Here is a 27,784-nt window from a genome sequence, read left to right as displayed (position 1 = left end):
TGGTTGATGCATGTCATTGTACCCATATTGCGTAGATCGATGCTCATGATTTCAATCACTGGATTGTCTGGTCCAGACTGGAATAGCTGGAATATTGCGGCGTTAAACAACAAACAAACATTACATCATTAATAAATGTCTGAAATTCCTGAAACAGTTCTATCTAGAATTGTGTTTTGTTTGTTTGTTTGTTGATTAGAGCATCACAATATTCCAGCTATATGACGGTGCCTGTAAAATAATCAAGTCTACACCAGACAATCCAGTAATTGATATCATGAGCATTGATCTACGCAATTTGGATACGATTACATGCATCAACCAAGTCAGCAAGCCTGGTGACTATCCTATCTAGTCAGTTGCCTGTTGAAAGCAGAGGAACCCATGCTTGTAAAAGGCGACTTTGCTCGTCGTAAGAGGCGACTAACGGGATCGGGTGGTCAGGCTCGCTGACTTGGTTCACCATCGTATCCCAATAACGTAGATCGATGCTAAGGATGACAATCACTGGATTGTCTGGTCGTGCCTCGATTATTTACAGACCGTCGTCATATAGCTGGAATATTGCTGAGTGCGGCGTTAAACAACAAACAAACGAAAACAAGCATGTGTTGAGGTAGTATTTTGTGTTAAAATCGCATCTCTTTGTACGTGAAATATAACGTTCGAAAAACTCAACGATAATGTTAGAATGTTAGAATGTTCAGCATCTTGCCATGGTGTTGATGTACTTGAGAGCATGGTCCACTCGTGATGTATACTACTTCAAGGTGTCAGAATACGGATCGAACAATTTATCAATTTGCACCTCTGGGGTTCCATAATTACCACATTGAAATATTATCCTTCGCTTTTAATCAATTTGATTAATTCAGGATACACGTGATCATAATTCTTAAAAAATATCCTGAAACGCAACCGCCCTGGGGAGCTGACGCGCCCACACACACGGTCGTTTGGAACCCTATTGATATCAGTTGAAAGTGTATTACTTTTCGTTCTTTGAAATTAGTAATGAATTATCTTCTCGAGCAATACCAGTATCATTTATCTCTATTGTTATGTTGTTGTAGCAAGCACATGACGATTGGAAATACATTATATTTATGATCATAATATCATACGCGCATCTGTTAAAAAAGAACGCCTATTCTGATTTCATCGTGTGATTGCAGGAAGGAGTTATGATCAGATTGTGACTGATAGTCCCGGGGAGACGCGCTCGCCATTATCAAATGAGTTTAATACGTTCTGTCGCGCTGTTCAAGACGAGTGTTCAAACAATCGTTCTGTTAATAGATCTGACGTCTATCTGGAGAAATACGCTAATGGCTAATACGCTAATGGCTAATCTGGCCCTCTGACCCGTTGTGCACTCGCATTAAAGTAAACATCAAGTCATGACCTTGAATGACATTTGTTATTCGTTTGTTAGGTTTTCTTATTTTGATGCCACAACTGGATACATTTAAGAATGTCGTCTATTTTGTCCACATCCTGTACCGGACGTCAAAACCATAGGGCTCTATTGACCATAATGTGTAATGTAAAGATTGAAATTACATGAGATGACGAGAATGTGGCATATAACGATAAATTCTTCTACGTTTATATTCTGCAATGACGATGTAATGAATGCTTGATTGAATTAGCTTAAATAAAATATATTAAAAGATTCGAGCCTTTTTAATATTGAATGTAAAAGTTTACTTCTGTTTTACCTAACGGAAAACCTTACCTAACCTTATTTAATTTCTCGGGCCTTCTTTGATACTAAGGACTAAGCGCCACCAGTTTTTTGTGTTTTGTATATCGTCTTGCATTGATGGCCGATTAAAATATGTATGTTTCAAGCTTAATCTGTATATACGTGACATGGACCTATAACTATTGTCTCCGATAGGTCGTTGATCAGTTGGTTGTAGATGGTATTCTGCGTGTTATGAATCCACTCGTAATATGGATAATTTAGTAAAAACAATTCGTGAATAAGAAGAAGGTGTTCAGTAATCTGATACATGACAGTGCGAGAATATTGCAATTAACGTCAACATCGCCGCATCTGGCAAGTACCGAACACTGATAAACAGTAAACCACAATGTTATCAATGCTAAAAATCCACGCCCTGTAATTAATTAACAAATTAATTAACTAAATCATTTATGAAACTCTGAAATGAATGTGCAAGCCAAATTACAAAGATTGTGTATGAAATGTTCTTTTTAAGGAATGAAAAGGTTGCTTAAATTTATGCGTGTGTGTGACTATGCGCGTGTGTGTGTCCGTACGTTTGCGTGCGTGCGTGCGTGCATGTGTATATGTGTGTGTGCACGTGTGTGCACGGTGTCTGTATTCATAATTATATGAATGTGTGCGCTGCTTCATAAGGGAGTCTTGTACCTTACGTTATTCTTCATGTCCGATAAGAGAACATACGACGGAATACATAAACAGCTTACATAAAGAGATTGATGCTATTCTGAGCCTGAGGTGATAATAGATAACGAGCAACGTGGGATGTTCTAACTAAAACCTCATGTCTAAGCACAAGTGTCTCCAAAAGGTAGCTTGATGTTTTTAGTCATATTCATCATATAATCCAACGCGATGATGACAGTTTAATGGACAAGATGTTGCAAGGATAAGGGTAACGTTGCTATGGACGCTGTCGCCGAGCAGTCATCGCTCAGAAATACAATACTGTTTTGCGAAAAATATAAATTAATCATTTCAAGGACACTAGCGCGAGAAGAGGTAATATTGGCCTTCAGCCTTCAGACGTACAATAGGTTTGACAGGTTCTACCAAAACACGTCATTTTGGAATAATTCGTCGCTCTGCGAATCAATATTATCGTGCTTACAGAACCTTGTAAATCCCTAAACCAGACATGACATGACACATATATTTGCAGATGTTTCCGAGCGATTTGTACATCGTTGTCAAATATGAAACTGAGCGAATCATGTGTTTAGCGATGGCGGTAGTGTGTTTATGCTTTTAACATTGGTCCATGTGTCGTGTTTTTAGTATTTTAACATTGGTCCATGTGTCGTGTTTTAGTAACATTGGTCCATGTGTTGTGTTTTTAGTATTGTAACATTGGTCCATGTGTTGTGTTTTAGTAACATTGGTCCATTATTGTTATCGTGTACATATTTGTCCCAATTCGTTGAAAATTCCTTACCTTATTTTTAATACAAATTATCAAAACTACAGCTTATATTATGATAAAATATTCCCAACTAAACTTATACATGTGTCGTGTTTTTTAGTATTGTTCACAATAGTCCATGTCAGTTTTGAATATTTTTGACATTGGTCCATGTGTCGTAACATTGGTACTTCACGCCGAACACATCACCTGGTTGTGGCATATCTTGGTATGAGAATCATTCCATTCCATGGATGGTGGACTGAAAGGACTACGAGTACCTTGTTCATATCAATTGTGAAACACGTATGTCGCAAAATATCCTAAAAGCTTACAACCGGTGAAAAAAACACTGTCAGTAACAATTTGTGCTTGATGCCTTCCGACTGATAGAATGGTAGATATCGTAACTTCATCGATATTTGTCAATAATGACTAAACTATGGTGGCAGAGAAGGAACATTACATTATCAACTTCAATCACAAAAGAGAAAAAGCGATAACGCAAAACGAGAAAGCGATAATTTCTCACGCAACAATATCACTTTTTCGTCTCGTGTTAAAGATGAAGTTTTCTCGTCTCGTGTTTTTCTCATTGAAGTCGATAAAGCGATGTCCCTTCGAGTCCTCCATACAAAACCCCTTCTTATGGAGATGTATATTTGCATTGCAATCATCGCATGTTAGTGTGATATGACTGAATGTACATACAAAACGCCAATCAGTGATGACACCAGGTGTTCGCGAAAATGATACGCATGTCCTGCCCTACAGGTAGCACCACGCGTTCTCTGTGACGCCTGTTGTCGAATAACGTGACAGCAAGGTGTGACGTCATATCACATTGACTATCAAACTCTTGAGCTGTAGACTAATCAAACAGTCGCGTCATTAACCGCTATAAGCACACGACAAACAGTTCCTTGCCGAGAAGTAATATATTTGCATGCATCAGGAAAACAAACAGGCTTATTTGAGTTTGGGGCAGTCATTGCAGTGACAAGACAATGTCGTCATCGATCAATAGCACGTGCAAACAGAGCGTCTGCGAGAGAGGGATTGTCGTGTTTTCAGCGGGTAGCGACGCCATCTTGCCGACGGGCCGACTTCAGGTGGCTTACTTTGGTGTAAGGGCAGCCGTATCCCTGGGGTGAATACCTTGGCATCATGATTAGACGCAACACGGCAGTGTCACCAGTAATTGTATTTCACTATTCAACTTAATGACAGTTTCCTATTTGAGTAATGAGTTTGATACTCGTACTGTTAAGCCCTTGTGTCTCATTCCATTTGCTTTTTACCTGCGGGTTTATGGCTATAAAGGTCTTTTTGGCAAACCGTGTAATCCTAATGGAAGCGATTATATTGATGGGCGATGATGATGATAATGATGGGCGATGATGATGATGATGATGGGCGATGATGATGATGATGGAAATTTGATGATGGGGGGGGGGGGGCAATAAAGATGATACTGATAATGACGAGGAAGATGCTGGGGATGATGTTGAATATGAGGATAGCGACGGTAACAAAGATGATGGTGCTATGGCTGACATCAATGATAATGTTCCTTCGAAGATGATGCTGTGATGACGACGACAGTGATTTGTTGACCACGACGATGATGATTATGATAAGGATGATGCTGTGATGTCTACCACAACGATGATAATAATATGGATACTATGTTGGCTTATCGTACATTTTCGTATTTAATATGGACTTATATGTATAAAGTATACAATGTGGGGCATACACCCGATACTAACAGTTTCACAGTGTAACAGTTTGATAAGGAATCCCTATAAACAATAACTTCCTTCTTGTCTGCGGCTATTGCTGAGGCTTACAGTTACATCATGACTTGTGCTGAAACAAGGTATCCAGCTGTTCCACGTGACGCGGGCAGCTGTATCAGTTGAGATAACTCGACATCGCCCCTACCGTTCAGCCATAACTAATTACAGCCGATTCACAATCTCACATGAAGGAAAAATGGTCACCGATAACGACTGAACACCATGACATCAATAACGTCTGAACAACATGTCATCGGTAACGTCTGAACACCATGACATCGATAACGTCTGAACACCATGACATAGGTAACGTCTGAACACCATGACATCGGTAACGTCTGAACACCATATCATCGATAACGTCTGAACAACATGTCATCGATAACGTCTGAACACCATGTCATCGGTAACGTCTGAACAACATGTCATCGATAACGTCTGAACACCATGTCATCGGTAACGTCTGAACAACATGTCATCGATAACGTCTGAACACCATGACATCGATAACGTCTGAACACCATGACATCGGTAACGTCTGAACACCATGATATCGATAAAGTCTGAACACCATGACATCGATAACGTCTGAACACCATGTCATCGATAACGTCTGAACAACATGTCATCGATAACGTCTGAACAACATGTCATCGATAACGTCTGAACACCATGACATCGGTAACGTCTGAACACCATGTCATCGATAACGTCTGAACACCATGACATCGGTAACGTCTGAACAACATGTCATCAATAACGTCTGAACACTATGTCATCGATAACGTCTGAACACCATGTCATCAATAACGTCTAAACAACATGTCACCGATAACGCCTGAACAACATGTCACCGATTACGTCTGAACAACATGTCATCGATAACGTCTGAACAACATGTCATCGATAACGTCTGAACAACAGGTCACCGATAACGTCTGAACAACAGGTCAACGAGAACAACCGGTCACCGATGTCAAGGCAAGGCTGCTCCTAACACACCAGCAGCTGTGGACTTATATATCACTGGCTCACGTTGCAGACAAAATGTCATCCGGAGCATAACGTAGATTACTAGATATTATTAAGTTTGAAAAAAAGCCACATGTTGATAGAAGCCCAGGGGATTAGTAATGAATGACGTGGTTTAACCAGGAAGTGTTCATTATATTAGAGAACGGTCATGGTTCCAAATATCAGAACATCACCACTCTTCTGAATAGAGAACATCTGTTGAATCACAAATATCTAGTATTTTCGGGGATATATAAGCACTAGCTGGGTATTGGATAAACTAGATCCTTTACTTGACCTGGAGTATAGGCTAATAACCTGAAATGGGTATAGGATCGACCCTTATCCATATGTAGAATCAGTTCAGTGTCGTCTATAGGATCAGTCCTCTATCGTGTGTAGAATCAGTTCATTGCCGTATATGGGAGCAGTCATTTACAGTATATAGGATCCTGCCCTTTACCGTATGTAGGATCAGTCCTTTACAGTACACAGGATCAGTCAATTACCTATATAGGATCAGTCCTTTGCCGTCTCTCTACCTTATATAGGAGAACTTCTTTACCGTGTATAGAAGCAGTCCTTTACCTATGTAGGATCAGTCCTTTACAGTATATAGGATAACTTCTTTACCGTGTATAGGAGCAGTCCTTTACAGCATATAAGATCAGTCCTTTACAGTATATAGGAGAACTTCTTTACCGTGTATAGGAGCAGTCCTTTACAGCATATAACATCAGTCCTTTACAGTATATAGAATTGGCCCTTTACCTATGTAGGATCAGTCCTTTACAGTATATAGGATAACTTCTTTACCGTGTATAGGAGCAGTCCTTTACAGCATATAACATCAGTCCTTTACAGTATATAGAATTGGCCCTTTACCTATGTAGGATCAGTCCTTTACAGTATATAGGATAACTTCTTTACCGTGTATAGGAGCAGTCCTTTACAGCATATAACATCAGTCCTTTACAGTATATAGAATTGGCCCTTTAGCTATATAGGATCAGTCCTTTACAGTATATAGGATAACTTCTTTACCGTGTATAGGAGCAGTCCTTTACAGCATATAACATCAGTCCTTTACAGTATATAGAATTGGCCCTTTGCCTATATAGGATCAGTCCTTTACAGTATATAGGATAACTTCTTTACCGTGTATAGGAGCAGTCCTTTACAGCATATAAGATCAGTTCTTTACCGTATATAGGATTGGCCCTTTACCTATATAGGATCAGTCCTTTACAGTATATAGGATAACTCCTTTACCGTGTATAGGAGCAGTCCTTTACAGCATATAAGATCAGTTCTTTACCGTATATAGGATTGGCCCTTTACCTATATAGGATCAGTCCTTTACAGTGTATAGGATAACTCCTTTACCGTGTATAGGAGCAGTCCTTTACCTATGTAGGATCAGTCCTTTACAGTATATAGGATAACTTCTGTACCGTGTATAGGAGCAGTCCTTTACAGCATATAAGATCAGTCCTTTACAGTATATAGGATAACTCCTTTACCGTGTATAGGAGCAGTCCTTTACAGCATATAAGATCAGTTCTTTACCGTATATAGGATTGGCCCTTTACCTATATAGGATCAGTCCTTTACAGCATATGTTATAACTCCTTTACCGTGAAGACAGCCGCTGGATCGCGGTGTCAGGGTGGAACTCGTGCTCACGTTACTCGTGCCCACTTTACATACCTACCTCCCGAAGAGCGATTCTCTTGTACCCACACAGCAATGACCCCACACAGCATTCACATCAGTACCCTTGTACTGTTTAACCCCGTTAGTCAGGACGGCACTGATCCCAGTGAAATCGTTCGGGGAAGAAATCATGATTTACTTATCACAGGAACTTTGTAACGATTAATCGGAGCCGCTATGGAATGTGTTCGCCACTGTTTTTATTCAATGATCCAAGGGCTAATAAAAGCGACGAAAGGCTTTCCATTGCCACAAGAAACCTTTGATAAAAGCAGTGTCGAAACATTATGGGTTAACCTACCCTAACCCTAAGGATCAAAGAGCCACGCGTAAATATTATTTTCCGATACAATTTTTTTTCTTGAGATATACCTCTAGGTTTTTTTATACAATACTGAAGTTAAGGATCATCCGATTTTTTCATTTTTCTATAGTTAATCTGTTGTGTCATGAAAGATTAACTATAGTAATATGAAATAATCGGGTGATTTTTAACTTTTTTTTTAGTAGTATACTATTGGGTGGCGAACAAATTCTTTAATCGCACCCGGGATTGCCCGGAAGATGAGGACTTTGGGATAACGTAGTTTCTGATTATAGAGAGTTCATTGATTACCTTTGCTGTGTACAGAGACGAGAATGTCTGAATGTCACGATAAAAGCAGTGTGTTTTCTTTCTTGTTCAGTGTGTTTGACAACTGAGATCGATATGAAGTATAAATTATCTGTGTAATATATCTATTTCTGGTGCAGCCGCGGGATGGGTTAAGAGGATATATAAACCCATGTCGATATTGTGGAATACCTGACCTCATTCACCGACACAGGCCCGCCTGCAACAGAGTGAGTGAGTGTGCAAAATTCAAACTACATCAAAACGGCGTACTCTATTATTTTTTAAAATTATTATTATTATTATTATTATCCAAAACGTTGTTTCGCTTGTCAATATGAAAGTATATCCATATTATAACACACGAATCAAATCACGAGTGTCATTGAGAACGCGATTATAACACAGAACAATCATTTACTCTTATATAAACCAACAAACTGGAGACTGGTCGACTTCGCGATACGTAGGAGCGACAAAGACCGCCTTCGCGGCTTAAGGTAGAGAAGTGAAATCATCCGCATTGATTCCAAAGAATCGTACTTCCTTTTAATCTATACCCAGCGTCCTGCATTCCCGTGTAATACAATATGTCTCCAATATCGATGTCCAGGATGAAGCATTCCGCTGATTAAGGTATCAGGAAAGACGCAGATAGACATACGTTCAGAGGGTGTATCCACAAGGGAGAACGGGTTAACAGTATTTTAGTTTTATTCAGTACAAGAGAACGATAAGTGTCACTTTGTATTTACATACGCCATGAAACTTCATATCATAACCGCAATTCATTTCGGAAACCTAATATTTCAGAATTGAAATACACCGTTGCTAGGCGATATTGTTGCCGTATTCAACCAGATGTTATGAATATATGTTTGTACAAAATAGTTTTGTAAAGCGAAATATGCACGATTAACCAGCTGCGATTATGGAATATATTCATAAATAAACACGTGTTGCCTCTAGAACAGCATTGGATGTAATGGGAAACATCGACCATGCGGCTTGTCTGCCAGTGGTCTGGCACTATCTTGATGTAGCAGCGCGCACCTGTCAGGATCACCAACATCATCACTTATCTTCACGTATACGAACACGTGCACCCTCGGATTAACATATTTTTGAACATTTCGAGTGGAAATTATTAATTGCTGAATGCATAATTTGTCAATATTTGACCATTAGGGTTGTGGTCGTGTAATAAGGATGTGATCATGTGATAAGGATGTGATCATGTGATAAGGATGTGATCATGTGATAAGGATGTGATTATGAGATGAGGATGTGATAAGGATGTGATCATATGACGCTTTTAGCAATATTCCAGCAATATCATGGCGGGGGATACCAGAAATGGGCTTCACACATTGTACCCATGTCGGGATTCGAACCCGAGTCTTCGGCGTGACGAGCGAACGCTTGAACCACTAGGCTACCCGACCGCCCCCATTTATGATGAAACGGTTGATGTAACTGGAAGTCGATAAGCACTACCGTTTCTTGATCTGAACGCACAGCTAAGCTACACCGACCTGTGCAGCGGTCAGTTGTAACCACATTGACCTGTGTAGCAGTCAGCTGTAACCACATTGAACTGTCACCTGTAACCAAATTGACCTGTGTAGCGGTCAGTTATAACCAAATTGACCTGTGCAGCAGTCAGCTGTAACTACCTTGACCCGAGTAGCGGGTCAGCTGTAACCACATTGACCTGTGCAGCGGTCAGCTGTAACCACATTGGCCTGTGCAGCGGTCAGCTGTAACCAATTGACCTGTGCAGCGGTCCGCTGTAACTACTTTGACTCGAGTAGCGGGTCAGCTGTAACAACATTGACCTGTGCAGCGGTCAGCTGTAACCACATTGGCCTGTGCAGCGGTCAGCTGTAACCAACTGACCTGTGCAGCGGTCAGCTTTAACCACATTGACCTGTGCAGCGGTCAGCTGTAACTACCTTAACCCGAGTAGCGGGTCAGCTGGTCACGTTATCGCGACACAAGGACAACAAGGCTGACCATAGATGCTAGAACGCTCCTGGCAACACATCTCACCTTAGAAACCAATCATCTTACTTAGCAACATAGCCTCCGGGGCACGCAGTACTTCATGGGCGCCATCTTGAAACAGTACTCGTATATATAATTTAAGCGAATACTTTAAGTACAGGAGAATCGTGTTTGTTGCATTACACTCATACTATTACAGACATAAATAAGAACGACAATTAAAAATGTAAATTGCTTTGTCGAATGCCCTTAAGCCTATATAAAGAATTAATTATCCACGAGTGTAAAATGTTGCTGTATCGATTGCTGCCACAGCGCGGCGCCCAGCTACAGCGTCACTGTTCGTGTACGTCAGCGTATGGGGTGGTACGGGTGGTAACGATAAACACAGGGATGACTGGCACTGCATGTGCATACATTCTCTGTAGATTTGGTTGTTTGAGTTGAGTTGAGGCTGGTTTAACGCCGCTTTTAACAGTATTCCAGTTATATCGCGGCGTGTCAGCTTAATGTGGGAGGAAAGCCCGAAGTGATGCAGGTCTCAGACGTTTACCACTTCGGTGAAACCCACGAGCACGGGAATGTTGCTGACAAACCTAGAAACATAATCGGGGCGAACCGGGATTCGAACCCACAATCATAGGTTTCTGGCGTGCCCAAGGGACGCAACTCTGCACAGCGAATCGCGGCCCGTGCCCCCTGGTTGTTTGAACATCTATGACGTTGGTTTCTTCGTCGTATCTGAACCATTTCATAAATAGGAAAATATTATTGTGTTCCTTTTGTAGATTATGTTTTTATTATCTCAGCGTGTTTATTCTTGTATGTTATTGTGCCCTTCTGTAAATAACTTCACTGTGTCGGTATTCTAAACTAGATGCTGGTAAGAATAAATCAGTGTGAGGAAGAGAATTTTCTCTTCTTTGTGCTAAATCAGAATGCACTGACTTCATGGTCACGTGTCATTAATATATTCTTCTCAAAAGAAGTTAGAGATCGGGTAGCCTAGTGGTTAAAGCGTTCGATCGTCACGCCGAAGATTCGGGTTCGATTCCCTACGTTGGTACAATGTGTGAAGCCCACTTCTTGTGTCCCCCGCCGTGATATTGCTAAAAGTTGTGTAAAACCATACTCACTCACTCACTGCCATGACATGACAGATTAACTATAGTCGTATTAAAAAAATCCGCGAAATGACAGATTAAAACCTTTGTCATATGAAAAGATCGGGTGTAGCGTAACTTCTTTTGAGGTGTATATGTTACGAGTAACCTAGAAAGTAGGTAGAGTAACCTGCCCTTGTCCTGTTAAAAATCAGGAAATTAACACACCAGACAGAAACAAAAGACAAAAGACTGATTGTCCCTAAATTGATAAAATTTATATATTTATAATAAATCGCAAAGCACACATTTGAACATATGTGGGTGTATTTGTATCAGTAGTGAATAATATGGTTATTCTCACGTCTCGTCTGCTCTACACATGGAAATTATCTATTCAATATGTATCATAGGACCGCTTTTCCAACACCCTTTCATGAACTCGCGACATGATTTCGGTATCGTTGAAGGCCTATTGTTTTCTGACCCTGTCACCCAAACGCCGCGTGACAATGTGGGCGAGTGGATGACCGACCTTCCTGCGGTCACGTGACTTGGTCGGAGCATCATCAGGGGTCCCCAGCCACTGATCGATTGTCGTACATCGCATTACCTGGTGATTAGCACATTAGATGTAACGCTGCCCAGGTGATCAATACACTCCAGGTGATCGTTGATTAGCTTTACACCACCTGACGTACCTGGGTCGGTGACAGGTGTGTCGTTGGACATGAACACTCCCGCGATCTCGTCTTCACATCGCCATGACCAGTGGGACATAATCATGACGGTCGATACTTTATGCGTGGGCTTATTGCAATCTTCATGTCGGGGAAACACGTGCGTCCTTCAGATGTTGATGTGATCTATCTTACTTTACTTTATGTCGGAATCTGACCCATTCTGTTATTTTAAATGTACTCCGCTAAAATGCTCCAGACATAACATATACCGTATTCGCCGTAATAAGCGCCCTGGATGCTTAGACAATTGAGAAAAGGTGTGCTAATATACAGAAGATACACAAAGAGTTAATTCTATTGTCAATGATGGAGCGGTGGTGAAAGAAAATAGTTAAAACGTAGATGAAACTAAAACGTTTTTGATAAGAGTTAATACACAATCATACTCCATTTCTACACTGTTGGGGGCGGTCGGGTAGCCTAGTGGTTAAAGCGATCGCTCGTCACGCCGAAGACCCGGGTTCGATTCCCGACATGGGTACAATGTGTGAAGCCCATTTGTGGTGTCCCCCGCCGTGATATTGCTGGAATATTGCTAAAAGCGGCGTAAAACCATACTCACTCACTCTACACTGTTGTTTTCTGAAAGAAGTCTGTAATATACATAATTAAAAACATGAACCGTCTTTCATGTAAACGGTCGGTCTCAGCAGGGGAGCGCTTACGAAGACCATACATCGTCTTGAATTTAGTCGGGGAAGCTTATTGGAGCGGTGCGCTTAGTACGGTGAATACGGTACTGGATATACATCGTGATGATATCGTTCAGAACAGATCTCTAGTACCCCTTGAATGTGGTATGAGCCGATGATTCAGTGATGTTACTGTATGTTACCGTATCTGTCACGCGATGCTCATGCTATCAGCCTCTGGTTTGCATGGTCCAGATTGTTTACAGTTCCTCATGGTACATCTGGAATGCTGCTGAAACAAAACTAACCCACTCCCATGTTCTGAAATGTTCTTTCATTGCATGTTAGGTGCGCGCCTATTTAAACTGACATTGCTGACAGCTAATCAAAGTGTTCCAATGTAATCTCTGCGTGACTCCTGTCTTGGTAATCATTCTTGCCGCGAATTGTTCCTTGCCGTCTGCCGCTTCCACGTTATTACCCATGACATCTACGACATTGCTCTCCTCGTCCTCCTCCCAACACCTGGACATCCTCATCCCTTGGCTCCCCAGGTACCCCAGGACGGCCTCCTCTACGTCGGTGATTGAGTCCTGAAGAAACATAGGCACTTAGCTTCATATCAAGTGGAATTAAAGCTACGGCTCTTTTGACGTCACGGTATCTGGTTGCTAAGATACTATCTTCTATCTCGTTTATACTGCATTCCATCGCCGGTGAGTGGAACTTACCATTCTCCGAGGCGAAATGGGGATGTTAAGATGGGGAGGATTCCAGCGATTGTTCGACTCTCACGACAATTCCATAAAGAGCATTGGAGGCTAGTATTAGGTTGGGAAGAGGGGGGGCTATGATCCATGTGACAGGCCGTAAAGTGCATATGGGGCTAGTGTCAGGTTGGGAAGAGAGTGGTTTATGATCCATGTGACTGGCCGTAAAGTGCATAGAGGGCTAGTATTAGGTTGGGAAGAGGGTAGTTTATGATCCATGTGACTGGCCGTAAAGTGCATAGAGGGCTAGTATTAGGTTGGGAAGAGGGTGGTTTATGATCCATGTGACTCTCCGTAAAGTGCATAGAGGGCTAGTATTAGGTTGGGAAGAGGGTGGTTTATGATCCATGTGACTCTCCGTAAAGTGCATAGAGGGCTAGTATTAGGTTGGGAAGAGGGTGGTTTATGATCCATGTGACTGGCCGTAAAGAGCATTGAGGGCTAGACTTAGTATCTCTTACGTAGGACGTATTATGTCATACGTAGGACTTACTATCTCCTACGTAGGACTTAATATCTCCTACGTAAGACTTAATATCTCCTACGTAGGACTTACTATCTCCTACGTAGGACTTAGTATGGTTCACCGTGGCCCTACTACGCTTCCGTACCCTTTCTGACAACATTTTGAAAGAATCTGTCCCTTGTTTGTTATATTGGACTGAAAGTTTAGTTTTTCTTAACATAAATCTGCCGCGTAAAGGCGCCTCCAACTATATTTATATTATATATATATATATATATATGAAAATATTGTTTTATATTACTATTTATTAATATTCATACACTGAAACGTGTCATACATATGTTGTTTGGTAATACCCATGTATATGAAAATCTGAAAAATAATATTTAAAAACCTATTGTAAAATGTTAAGGTTTTTGAAGAGATGCGGAAGTGATGAGGATTGCTTCATAGTGTCATGTACTTACAACACTGAACACTGAGAGGGTGTTGATCTCATTAACCAGATTTGCCGGACTACACTACAGAGGGCGTTGCTGGGATTAGCTGCGCCATATGCAAGAGGCGATAACCGCCATTGTTCGCGCCAATGTATGGAATCACAGAAACGTAACCGACCAACGACTCATTATGAGCACTATCGTGTATCAGGGACATAAGTCGTTGATTAAGTCCACCGGTCAAGGTTATCACGGCTTAAGCAGTGCTGCAGCTGAAATACATCATCGGATAGACACATAGGATTGCTGGGTCGAAAAGAATAATAGTAGCCTCTGACTATTGACCCAGGTGGCTATTGCGGGCTTTGGTTTATAAATACTTTTACAGTGGTTTGTTCAAGTAGTTTACACATCTGATACTGGGAACTGTTATACATCGTCCAGGGCTACCCAAGACTTGCTACAATGAGTGAATCCTATTCGATGAGTCCCCTGCTGTGATATTGTTGAAATATTGCTGAGATATTGCTGAAACCTGCCTTTAACCCAATCTCATGAAAAGCAGTTCCGAGTGCTCGCTACTGCAAAACAAAGATCTGAGGACATTCCATCACAGGTCACGTCAGAACGACATTTCACGAACTTTGACCGACCAATGAAATGGCCAACAAGATGTCTCCATTAGCCAATCAGAAATCAGCACTAGTTTTAAACTGGCGACTTCCATTCCAGACTACGGTTTTGAAAAATATTTTGCCAACGTTCTCGATTCAAAATCTGAAAACTGAACAAAAGAATATTCTGGAATTCTAGATGGCCGAGATTGTCTGGCAGTTCTTCCCACGAGCAATGGAACGTTTAACCCTTTTGTTTATCCCTTTAAAGCGAGAGACAGACGATGGTTTTGTGATCATCAGATCATAAGATCTTTGTTTAGAGGTAACGTGCACTAAGATCTGATTTTCAAGACATTGCATTTAACCCCACTCACCCACCCACCTGCACGACATGGGACAAGAGACTGAGCCAGTCTGGTTGCATTCGTAGGCTGCGCTTGCGCTACCGTAGCGCAAGCGCAGCTTACCAAGAGAAGCAGACTGGAGAGCAAGCTGCAACAGAAGATGCTGACAGTTAGATAAATTAAGCGAGATTCAAGTGAACGATTACCGGTAGATCAAAACACCGAAAACATTAACCAAAGACCGTGATCGATTATAAGTAACAGCTTCAACAGTTCAAATATGTCAAATATATGTTATCTTACAAATATATGGACGCCATCCATTCAGATTCATCACATTGTCTACTAGAGGGCTATATGGTGGAACTGCCTCTCATGTCACCGAACGTCGAGAGCCCCTGCCAAGACACGGCCTGGCTCAGCCACTGTAATACGTTCATTATTATTATGTCATTGGAAAAACCGTTCCTTTCATCACACGCAACTGAAGTTTGATCACCGCCTGAAACGTGGCACTCGACAACCCATCTGATGGCGACAGGGAACAAAGCGAGGCTTGGTTGTTTCCAAGTGGTTCTCATAAACACTCAACTTGTTTGTCGCCCTCAGTCGCCTCAGACAGTCAAACATCAGGTAACACATCCTGCGAGGACTCGGGTTCCGAACAAAGCGGACTCAGTCCACGTTGTGTTTTGATATTATAAATATAAATACCAAGATGTATGGCGTTGCTATGAGGACGTAATGACATGGGCTGCTATAACTGTCTTGTCATGTCGGAATGACCTGATTGTGAACACGGCGAGGCAATACGCCGGGTCGTTATCGCATGACAGATCTGCATGACATGGCGTACCCTCAAGTAGTTTGAGGGGCGGTCGGGTAGCCTAGTGGTTAGAGCGTTCGTAAACTAGGAAATCCATAAGTTTCCTTTAATTTTTTTACAGTAAACTACGTTTATAACGAACACGCTTATGACGAACCGACGGATATAACGAACTGTTTTTTTTTGGTCCCGGCCATTTGCTGTATACATGAAACGGTCGAAATGCGTATAACGAACGACGGATATAACGTACTAAAATTAGTGGTCACTTTGAGTTCGTTATAACCGTAGTTTACTGTATATGCTTATAACGAACTACGGTTATAACGAACTAAAATTAGTGGTCCCTTTGAGTTCATTATAACCGTAGTTTACTGTATTGCATATTATTCAGATTTAGTTTTCAATAATTGTATTAATATTAAAAAGAGGCGTCAATGTAAGTGTGTCAATTATGTCTGATTCTTCCGTCCAGTTGAGACAATAACATAGACAAAACCGACGGGCAAAAGAAAGTATACACCGTGTGCACATGAAACAAACAAAAAGCAGTTATTCGATGGTTATGTATATAAAGGTAGTGTTGATTGGACATTATCAAAACCTTGACATTTAAGATAAAATGTTGAACAGAAAGAATGCATCAATTCTTTTACGAAATGGTAGAGCTTGAACATACATAAAAAAAGTCGAAATGCCATGATCGAGTTTAATTAAATGTCAAACAAATAAATACACATGATCTCATCACTTTTCATGAGTTTCTGTGCGTTGTAGTGCGAACATGCCCGATGTAATCCGAGTGAGACTTATCACTGACGCTATTCCTGTATATCATATCAGGTTGCAGCATCGGGTAATGAGTTTCCCACTTTGTCACGTGATGCCTGATTTATTCAGTCAAATTACCTTATTATATTTATGTGACCAAAACACACGTTAATTGTCTTGAAACAAATCAAAACATATTGATTCGATAACGAGTAATGAAAACAAAATGTATAAGAAAAAAATACGTGTTTGGTTTGGTTCTAATAGAGCCACTTTTATGACACAAAGCATTACCATGCTGAAGCAGATTGTACAGACTCGCTGTAATAGGAGAAGTGCACTCTCTAACAGCAGACACTATCTTGAAGGTATAGAAAATTATATTACCAAAATAGACGAAAAATGATCTTTAAAACCAATTATTTGGTATGCGGAGAGGAATGAATCGAATATCAATAATTGAGTAATGTCTGTGCCCGAGAACAGAAAGGGCGATGTCCAGGTTAGCAGGCTAACTGACGGATTGTCATCACCGGATTGTCCACAATTACAGTTGTCTTTATTTTTCATACGACAGTGTCCTTATTTCACTGTACCATGTTACCTCCAAAATTAGTGTTGTCCCCCGCCGTGATATTGCTTGAATATTGCTAAAAGCGGCGCAAAACCATATTTACTCACTCATTCACCTCCAAATGTGTCTTAAACCAGAAACAATGCAAAAACAAGACCAATGAATGAAGAAAAACATGTGTTTTAAAATTGTGAATTTAATCTGGTACAGGTTAATGGAGACCTCTCAAAACGATATGATGTCCACATTGGACAATACAGTCCTGGTATAGAGACAGCTCGAAATCATCAGTGAAGTTGCATTGGAGATGATATGACAATAATACGCAGAATGGGTTTTATATATTAGATAGCTGTCGGGAATCCGGGTTTTTGATTGGGCGAGCCCGAATGTCTACACGTTTAAGAAATAGAAACTGTTAAGTTTAAAGAAATCATAAGAATAACGTTAACACCCCGCTATTTAGAAATCCTTTGGAATTACACATGTAATGCTTTATATTGAGGAAAATGGAATTCATATTTCATTTACATGATGAAAATAACAAAATGAACAATTGAAATATTAGACAATATCACTGTTGTATTTAGATATTTCTGTCGACTCAATTTTAGCGTTGTATATTTGTAATTACAGACAGCAGCTTTATACTGGCCAACGCTCGGATCGTGGAGTATCCTATCGTCTACTGCAATGACGGCTTCTGTAAGCTTGCCGGCTACAACCGGGCGGAGGTTATGCAGAAGAGCAGTACGTGCAGCTTCATGTATGGCGAGCTGACCGACAAGGAGACCATCCATGGCCTGGAGGACGCCTTCGAAACGATGGAACAGGAGCAGGTCGAAATACTGCTCTACAAGAAGAACAGTAAGTACAGCAGACGACATCCGGTTCGGTATCATGGGCGGGTTGTTGCTGTATCGCTGAAAGAGTCAGTTTCAGCAGACGATATCCGGTTGGCTATCATGGGCGGGTTGTTGCTGTATCGCTTAAAGAATCAGTTTCAGCAGACGATATCCGGTGGGCTATCATGGGCGGGGTGTTGCGAGAATCAGTTGCAATGAGTGAGTGTAGAGATGCTAGCAATATTTCTGTCAAGGATACTGGTAACTGTTTGGCAAAGTGCTTTGGGGTTGCTCCACAATCGGGGTTTTACCATTCTCTCTCAAATTCTGCCGAAATAAAATTGAAAATGACATACACATAAATCTAATTCTATTCTCACATTCTCAGCCTATCACTAATCTCGAGTTGAAAACATACCCGATCCTCATTTAATACAAATACCCGATCTCCATTTAATACAAATATCTGATTCCAATTTAAATAAATACCTGATACCCATTTAATACAAATACGTGATCCCCATGTAATACAAATACCTGATCCCCATTTAATAAAATACCCCATCTACATATATTATAACCTGATCCCTGTTTAAACAAATACCCTATCCCCATTTAATACAAATTCCCGATCTCTATATAAAACAAGTAACCAAATGCCCGATGTCCATTTAATACAAATACCCGATCTCCATTCAAACAAATACCTAATCCCCATTACATACAAATACCCGATCCCCATTTAATAAAATACCTGATACCCATTTAATACAAATACCCGATCTCCTCTTAAAACAAATACGGGATCTCCATTTAAATAAATATCCGATCCCTATTTAAATAAATACCTGATACCCTTTTACCTAATACCCTTTTAATAAAATACCCGATCTCCATTTATTATGACCTGATCCCTGTTTAAACAAATACCCGATCCAAATTCAATACAAATACCCGTTCCCCATTTAAACAAATACCTAATTCCCATTTAATACAAATACCCGATCCCCATTTAAACAAAAACCCGATCCCCATTTAAACAAATACCCGATTCCCATTTAAACAAATACCTAATGCCCATTTAATACAAATACCCGATCCCCATTTAAACAAATAACCAAAGCCCATTAAATATACAACGTCAACACCAGTGAATAACCAGTCTCCACTATCCGCCGAAACAGGCCACTGGGCGCGAGGGGCAATATAGCCGTGACAATTATATGAATGGATCACTGAAAATCATTGATAACACAGGCATGTCTGATCCACCTGTAGCACTGAATCCCCTTGGTCCCTGTGACATCTTCCAAATGAGAGGCTGCCCCGCCTTCTAAGAATACTTGCAGTCACGCCGTTTCTGATGACAGACAACACAAGTCAACACCGGGACATGTCAAGTCAATGAGCAATATGAGACAGAATGATTCATGATTCTGTCAAATGTGTATTAAGAAATAGTTAGTATCAAAAACAGTGTTGTCAGTTTGAACTTGCATACAAACAGACGCAAATAACATTAATAAATGGTCATCAACAGACATTATTCAGAAATGAAAATAAACACTGATTACATTCAGTCAGTCAGTTATCGTGTACGACCTTGGTTATGCCCAGAATAGGCTACCACACGTTCTGGAGCCAGCAAAGAGTTACGCGACAGGTGCGCAGGTTGCAACACACACCTGGGACTTGTCATATTAAATTCAACAGGTATTTGAAACTGGTCTCCGTCTCATCATAACCATTACAATGCATGTCTCCATTGTCCGCAGCGGTGACTAACTCGCACGCGTATGCAAAGGTGTATAACCAACCCTTCCCATTTCTCATTACATGTAACGGGCCCAATAACAATTTACGTGCACCATTGTCCTCGCGGATGAGGTGGGATGATATTGCTGCCTCCTTTATAATGTCACACTTGTGAATGACACTAAACACGTTCTATCACGCTTAGCTTTTCTCACCTGTGAGATTATAATGTCATCATTAATTTATTTTAGGTTACGTGACGCAAACAGGTTATATGAAAAGCACATACCTGCTTCAATATATTCGGTCACAGAGGTGGGAAGTTTTTTGCTGGAAATATAATTGTATTCATTTCATTTGAATAATTCACAAGCACAATCTCCGGGGAAATCACACTTAGAAGAACTGGCTGGGGTGTGATCGCTTGGCGAACAAGAGTGTTTTTCAGGGCAGTTGTTAACAATTAATAAATGATGAGAGACGAAAGCTCATCTAACCCCGGTATATTGTTGCCTCAGAGGAGACATCGTAGTGTCACATGCTTAATCTAATGCGCAGTGGAAATCAGTGGAGCGTACAAACCCGTACCTGCTTCTTGCACAGGTAACTTGGCATTGCTTCAAAAATGACAGACTAAAATGAAATTTTCTTACGTCTGAATTTTATATTTTCAAATTCAGAATCTACTTTTAGCCCGGTAATGACGATTCAACCACCACACGACAGTCGGTATCACATGTATAAAACCTACAGGCCGTGTGTCTGCGCGAAGGGTCATTGACCACTGTTTGACAGTTTTTCTGTATCCGTTATAACTGATCTGTTTACTATTTCCCATTTTAGGGGTAGTCGGGTAGCCTAGTGGTTAAAGCGTTCGCTCCTCACGCCGAAGACCCGGGTTCCATTCCCGACATGGGTACAATGTGTGAAACCCATTTCTGGTGTCCCCCGCCGTGATATTGCTGGAATATTGCTAAAAAGCGACGTAAAACCATACTCACTCACTCACTATTTCCTATTTTAGGATCAGGCGGGGTTGATTAAAGTTGTAGGTCTTAGAACGTTTGTCACTGAAAATTTATGAGTTGCTTTTAATTTGTTTTCAATTTACTTAATTATTGAACTTCCAAAACATTATCTGCAACTTCATGAAACAAACTGAAACTTTTCCCATAATCTAAGGCAGGAAGGGCCTTCAGCAACCCATGCTTGTCATAAGAGGTGACTGACGGGATCGGGTGGTCACTGACTTGGTTGATGCTTGTCTTCGTATCCCAATGGCGCAGATCAATGCTCATGATGTCAATCACTGGATTGCCTGGTCCAGCATCGATTATTTACCACCGTCACATAGCTGGGATATTGTTGTGTGTGGCGTGAAGCAACAAACAAACAAACACTAGCTATGTGCCAGTTGAGTCGAAAATGCCAATATCTGTTCCATGTTTCCGTCAGCTCAGAAGCCAGTTCAATGTAACCCTATATCACTAGCTTCTTTGTAAAGCATTTGGCTCGTTGTTGACCTTATCACGTTGCAGGTCGACATCACCGAGTGGCGCCAGACTCAGTGCGGCATTCCAACCGAAAGAACAAACCCTTTTATTCCCGTCTGGCTGTTGCATAATACCCTCAAATGACGTCTCGTTGTTCGGCGTGTGTCGTACATTGATTCTGACAGTGGGGTTTCAATCATATTGACTTGTTCAGTCCGAAGTCCCCTGCCCAGGGGAAACACGACATATGAGAGCCTGGCTGTCGTATTATGTCGCTTTGAGAACATGGATGACAGTTTTGTAAAGGCAGCGTCACTGGTGAACTGTGTTTCTTTTATGTCGGCCATTGCACCACGTGAACTGATCTATCTACAAACGACGCCACCTATCATTATTTAATAAGTTGGATACCTACATACACCGCCTAATAGATCGGAACAAACCAATTTGCGCACACAGAGAAAATGACCCTGAAATTGTTGACCCCCATAAATATCATGTAAATATCAAAATCTCAAGTCATTCCCATCTGCGAGCCTGTGTTCTTTCTATGTTTATTTTCTTCGTATCCTAAACGCCATCAAAAAGCTAATGGGGACATAATGAGAGTTGTGACGTCACGGGTCGTTAATACGATGCTATATGAGCCCCATTCCCCGTGTACCACTCCCAGTGCTGATCGATGGGGCTGTCTGTTATATCAGGGTAGCCGCGAGCCTTGGGCTAAACACTGACAGCCCGCGACGCAGACTCAATCTGCTCACCAAGGTACATGGCAACACTATTCAGAAAAATGAATGCATGCACGAAAACGACGAACCTGTAATACTCTGATATTAGTTCTAACCCCCATGGACTGCCTGACAAATAGGAGTTTTGTTCAAGTGAAAGGTGTATATTGATGACTCTAAGAATGCTTGTTTACCCATTACTGTTGGCCTGAGAGGTTGCACTGCTTCTGGCTCCACTGCGGTCGTGTATGTTGATGAAGGTGACGTCTGACCTGATTATACGAACAGCAGGTGCAAGGACTGAATGTGATTAGTTATGTTGAAATATTAATAGACAATAGTTGTTATCTATGCTATAAATCACAGATGGGCTGTGACACGTTGAAAGTTAAATTATCTCTGGAATGAAACAGGCCTATAAATATATATTGATCGAAAGACTGGTATCAATTACGTACCCAAAGATGGCCGGAGAGTATAACCCCCCCCCCCCCCCCTCCTCCCCAAAAAACAAAAACAACAACAACAAAAACCAAACAAACAAAAACAAACAAAAACAAAACCAAACAAAAACAACAACTACAACACACGTTAAAAAAACAAAAAACACGACAACAACAAAAATAACACACACACCAATCCCCACCCCCACCTGTATTGTGATGCTGTATGAACATGGACACTCGTTAAGCCAGACGGTATTCAAACTAAAACGTCAGGGTTAGCAAATACTCCGGGTTTGTTTGGCTGTAAACATATACATGTATATTTCATAACGAAATGGATTGGCAAACAATCCAAAGGCTTGCTTATCTTATTGTCACTCCAATACGAAAATATGAAATCATATTGCATGACATACAATATATTTTATATGAAAATATTTACTAACATCAATACTATCGGTTAACCAATAATATCATCATAAGACCATAAGTAGATAATTGAAATAGAATACCGTACTGGTTATTTATATTTACCACTTTCTGAAGTAACTGTTTGTACACATTGGATATATTCTATTGTTTCCTGCGCACATTTTTCATCATTACCATACATGTATACAAGTTTGTTTGTTTGTTGTTTAACGCCGCACTCAGCAATATTTGCCTCTTACGGCAAGCATATGTATACAAGTAGCGCCACAATAGCAGGATGGGTCATTTTAAAGGAATCTATCAGTTTTATGTGAATTTAAATCGCTACAACCTGATTTGAGGCTAGAATGCTGATTCTATTTCCTGGTCCTGCACAAGTGGCCCAGTCGTCTAAGGCTCCGCGATTCGCTGTGTAGAGTTGCGTCCCTTGGACTCGCCAGAAACCTATGATTGTGGGTTCGAATCCCGCTTCGCCCCGATTATTTTTCTAGGTTTGTCAGCACCATACCCGTGCTCGTGGGTTTCACCGAAGTGGTAAACGTCTGAGGTCTGCATCACTTCGGGCTTTCCTCCCACATTAAGCTGACACGCCGTGATAAAACTGGAATACTGTTAAAAGCGGCGTTAAACCCAACACAATCACTCACCCAGCATCATCAAGGCTGACACGGTGGGACAGACTGGCGCTTTGGCATATGTTCTCTTGCTTATGTCTGTCAATATATTTTCAGGAACGTTCACGACCATTCTCGTTGAATCTTTTGTTGATAACGTTTAAGATAAAGTGCGTGAGCCTGTAATATTGTTCCGCAGGGACTCCACTATGGCTACTCCTGCACGTGGCCCCCATCAAGAACGAGAAGGACCAAGTGGTGCTATTCATGTGCTCCTTCAAGGACATTACTGCCCTCAAACAACCAATCGACGACGAAGGCGGCAAAGGTAAAAGCCAATCACAAGTGATTTGATGGATTTAAATGGTTTAAATTGACTTGTCTTTGTTTGTGACAATGACATCCGAAGAGCCCAACATTGCTCACCTTTTCGCGAACAACTGGCATGGGATAGTGATTCATGAACGCATGCTTAGGACATTATGGAAACGGTTTTGTCGAATTTATTATTATTAAGCATAACTGTATTCTTCATGTTTTTATAAAACCAAATTTCTAAGGAAGGATTTCTATATGCGTTCTACTAAAAGGAATCATAACTGTACAGGTTTTATTGAATGAAATGAACACGCCACAGTTTCGTTGTTTATTTCAGACAGTTAACAAAAGCAAGGGAAGATTTGTGATTTTTGATGTTTGACATGTTTGATGAGTTTGAAGTTTGACATGTTTGATATGTTTGAATTTTATGTTTGATGCGTTTGAGATGTTTGATATATATAACATGTTTGATGCGTTTGACATTTTTTATGCGTTTGAGATGCTTCACATGCTTGAAACATTTTACATGTTTTAAAATGTTTGACATGTTTGATACGTTTGATATTGCAGCTGGTTTGAGCAAGTTCGCCCGCCTGGCGCGGTCTGTGACGCGGAACCGGTCCACCCTGCTGCAGTTTTCATCGCATATGCCAAATACAAAGTTTGACAACTCAAAGCCGTCACAAATTGCGAACGTGAGTCGAAATATGCATATGCCTTGTACCTCTTCCCGAGATTGCCTGATCAACAAACAAACTAGTGAATGAATTATCATGAAGGTCATTGTACAAATATACAAACAAATATAATTATGTAAGATGCGTCACTATTGCCTACATAAATTTAAATGTTCTGTGGAGTGTAAGTACAGAGACTGATGATGATAGCGTGTACTGTACATACAGTCCGTCAACAGGATGTTCCGGTTTTGTCTCGCGGTCTTATAGTTTCACACAGGGCACCAATTAATTTGACTAGACACTCAGAATGGGCTCAGTATAGGTTAAACTCAAATTGACTGCCGTTTCTTGATAGGAGAACCGTGTTTCATCCTGATTTGTGTCTCAGCGTGCGTGGTCTGGCGGTAGAGCGTCCGCCCGGGGAGCGGGAGGTTTAGGTTTCGTTCCCAAAAGACGTTAAAATATGTTACTTATTGTTACCCTGCCTGGCACTCGGCATTTAGAGGCTAAAACAAGGACAGGTCGGCTGGGAGTCAGTATACTGTGTCTGAGTGGGGTGTTCATGTTGAACTACGACATGGTGTCTCAGTGGGTTAGCGCTATAAAATCGGCATTAGTCCGGACTAGTACAAGCACACGCACACACACACACACACACACACACACACACACACACACACACACACACACGTGCACGTCACTATATAAGTGCAATAATCTTGGACGCGACGTTAAACCCAATTTCACCTCACCTCACCTCAGGGTTTATACCCCTTGTGTCTACACGTGTGTAATCCATGCAGTCTTGCCCCGTCTTGCACCCTGGCGCCCCGTCAATATGTCTAACCCTTGTGTCTACACGTGTGTAATACACGCAGTCTTGCCCCGTCTTGCACCCTGGCGTACCGTCAATATGTCTAACCCTTGTGTCTACACGTGTGTAATACACGCAGTCTTGCCCCGTCTTGCACCCTGGCGCCCCGTCAATATGTCTAACCCTTGTGTCTACACGTGTGTAATACACGCAGTCTTGCCCCGTCTTGCACCCTGGCGCCCCGTCAATATGTCTAACCCTTGTGTCTACACGTGTGTAATACATGCAGTCTTGCCCCGTCTTGCACCCTGGCGCCCCGTCAATATGTCTAACCCTTGTGTCTACACGTGTGTAATACACGCAGTCTTGCCCCGTCTTGCACCCTGGCGCCCCGTCAATATGTCTAACCCTTGTGTCTACACGTGTGTAATACACGCAGTCTTGCCCCGTCTTGCACCCTGGCGAACCGTAAAAATGTATAACCCTTTTGTCTGGCACGTCGCTAAATAAGCGCAATAATCTTGGACGCGACGTTAAACCCCATTTCACCTCACCCCACCTCAGCATGAACGTATTGTCAAGGACCAATTACATGACATTATTGTATAGTAAAATCATCTTTGGCAGCAGATGATGAACCTGAACACGGATGTCCTACCCCAGTACCGCCTAGAGGCTCCCAAGACGCCTCCCCACATCATCCTCCACTACTGCGTGTTCAAGACAATCTGGGACTGGATCATCCTCGTCCTCACCTTCTATACCGCCATCATGGTCCCTTACAACGCCGCCTTCAAGATCAAGACAATGGACCAGCTGCCCCTCCTCGTTATCGACAGCATGGTGGATGTCGTGTTCTTCGTCGACATCGTTTTGAACTTTCACACCACATTTGTGGGGCCAAGTGGCGAGGTGATATCAGATCCTAAGATCATACGAATGAACTATTTAAAGAGCTGGTTCGTGATTGACCTACTTTCCTGTTTACCATACGATGTCTTCAATGCGTTTCAGTATGTGGACGATGTAAGTATGACATATATTTTTTGTATTTTTCCACGATTCTGCTATTGAAATACTGCAGACCAAAGTATATAAGGTCATAAACAGAATCTCCTAAAATATATTATTATTTTTTATAAATATAATCGTTGACATGTTAATGGAAGAGAGTAATTCGGACCTCCAAGGGGAACGGGTGGACAAATAGTTTAAAGGCGACTCATATCGCCTGCAGCATGTGTCACCTTGTTGCCAGATTCCACTTTGGATCACGCATTCGAATCCAAGTTTTTGACCCAATGCTGCTACTTATTCTGTCAGCAGCAACCCCCTTTCTAATCGGTACCATCAGAGTGGTAAACGTCTTCGGCCTACTTTAACTTAACATGCTATGATACAATTAACTGAAAACTGTTCAACGTTGCGTCAAATACGCCTTTCCCTATCCGGAAGTTTAAAAAAGACGAATGCGGAAGCTTTACACTTTTCTCAAAAGACAATATTTATTTTTTTCTATTGACGTTGAAGTGTTATTGTAACTATGCCATTTTGAAACAAAACACTTTAGAACTGTTCAATTTTTATATATATATGTTTTACGTCCTGTTCCTTCAGGGAATCAGTACTCTGTTCAGCGCCCTCAAAGTGGTTCGTCTTCTCCGACTGGGGCGTGTCGTGAGGAAGCTGGATCATTACTTGGAGTACGGGGCCGCCATGTTGGTTCTGCTCATCCTGGTCTTCATACTCTTCGCCCATTGGTTCGCGTGCAGTTGGTACTCCATAGGAAACGCCGAACTACTAAGTAACGTGGAATACGGTTGGCTGCCTATCCTGGCCAAGCTGACCAAGTCGCCATTCATACGATCCAACACATCCTCAGTGGACGAGCTGGAAGGCGGGCCGGACAAGAGCATGCGTTATCTGACCTCCCTGTACTTCTCTCTGTCTTGCATGACCGGCGTCGGCTTTGGCAACGTCGCCGCCAACACCGCAAGTGAAAAACTCTTCTCCGTCTTCATGATGATCATTGGATGTAAGTGGCCTCAAACAAAACACAC

General features: G+C 41.4%; 1 protein-coding gene across 2 annotated transcripts in view; it reads left to right on the top strand.

The window, feature by feature from the left end:
• The window catches only part of LOC139443014 (voltage-gated delayed rectifier potassium channel KCNH1-like), a 60,798-nt gene that overhangs the window by 19,058 nt on the left and 13,956 nt on the right, over positions 1-27,784 (top strand). Inside the window, exons 2-6 of one of the 2 annotated variants that reach the window (XM_071223937.1) lie at positions 18,230-18,460; positions 24,109-24,237; positions 24,801-24,925; positions 26,355-26,750; positions 27,342-27,759. In XM_071223937.1, the coding sequence (XP_071080038.1) occupies positions 18,230-18,460; positions 24,109-24,237; positions 24,801-24,925; positions 26,355-26,750; positions 27,342-27,759 (1,299 nt within the window). Of the gene's footprint in view, positions 1-18,229; positions 18,461-24,108; positions 24,238-24,800; positions 24,926-26,351; positions 26,751-27,341; positions 27,760-27,784 lie in introns of both variants that reach the window. The other variant, XM_071223936.1, reaches the window with a different exon arrangement.

This window comes from Haliotis cracherodii, unplaced genomic scaffold, assembly GCF_022045235.1.
Source record: "Haliotis cracherodii isolate W230 unplaced genomic scaffold, xgHalCrac1.p SCAF_5, whole genome shotgun sequence".
In the NCBI taxonomy this organism is placed as follows: Eukaryota; Metazoa; Mollusca; class Gastropoda; order Lepetellida; family Haliotidae; genus Haliotis; species Haliotis cracherodii.
Note: the sequence above shows the minus strand (reverse complement) of the source record. Positions and strands in the feature narration are given on the sequence as shown.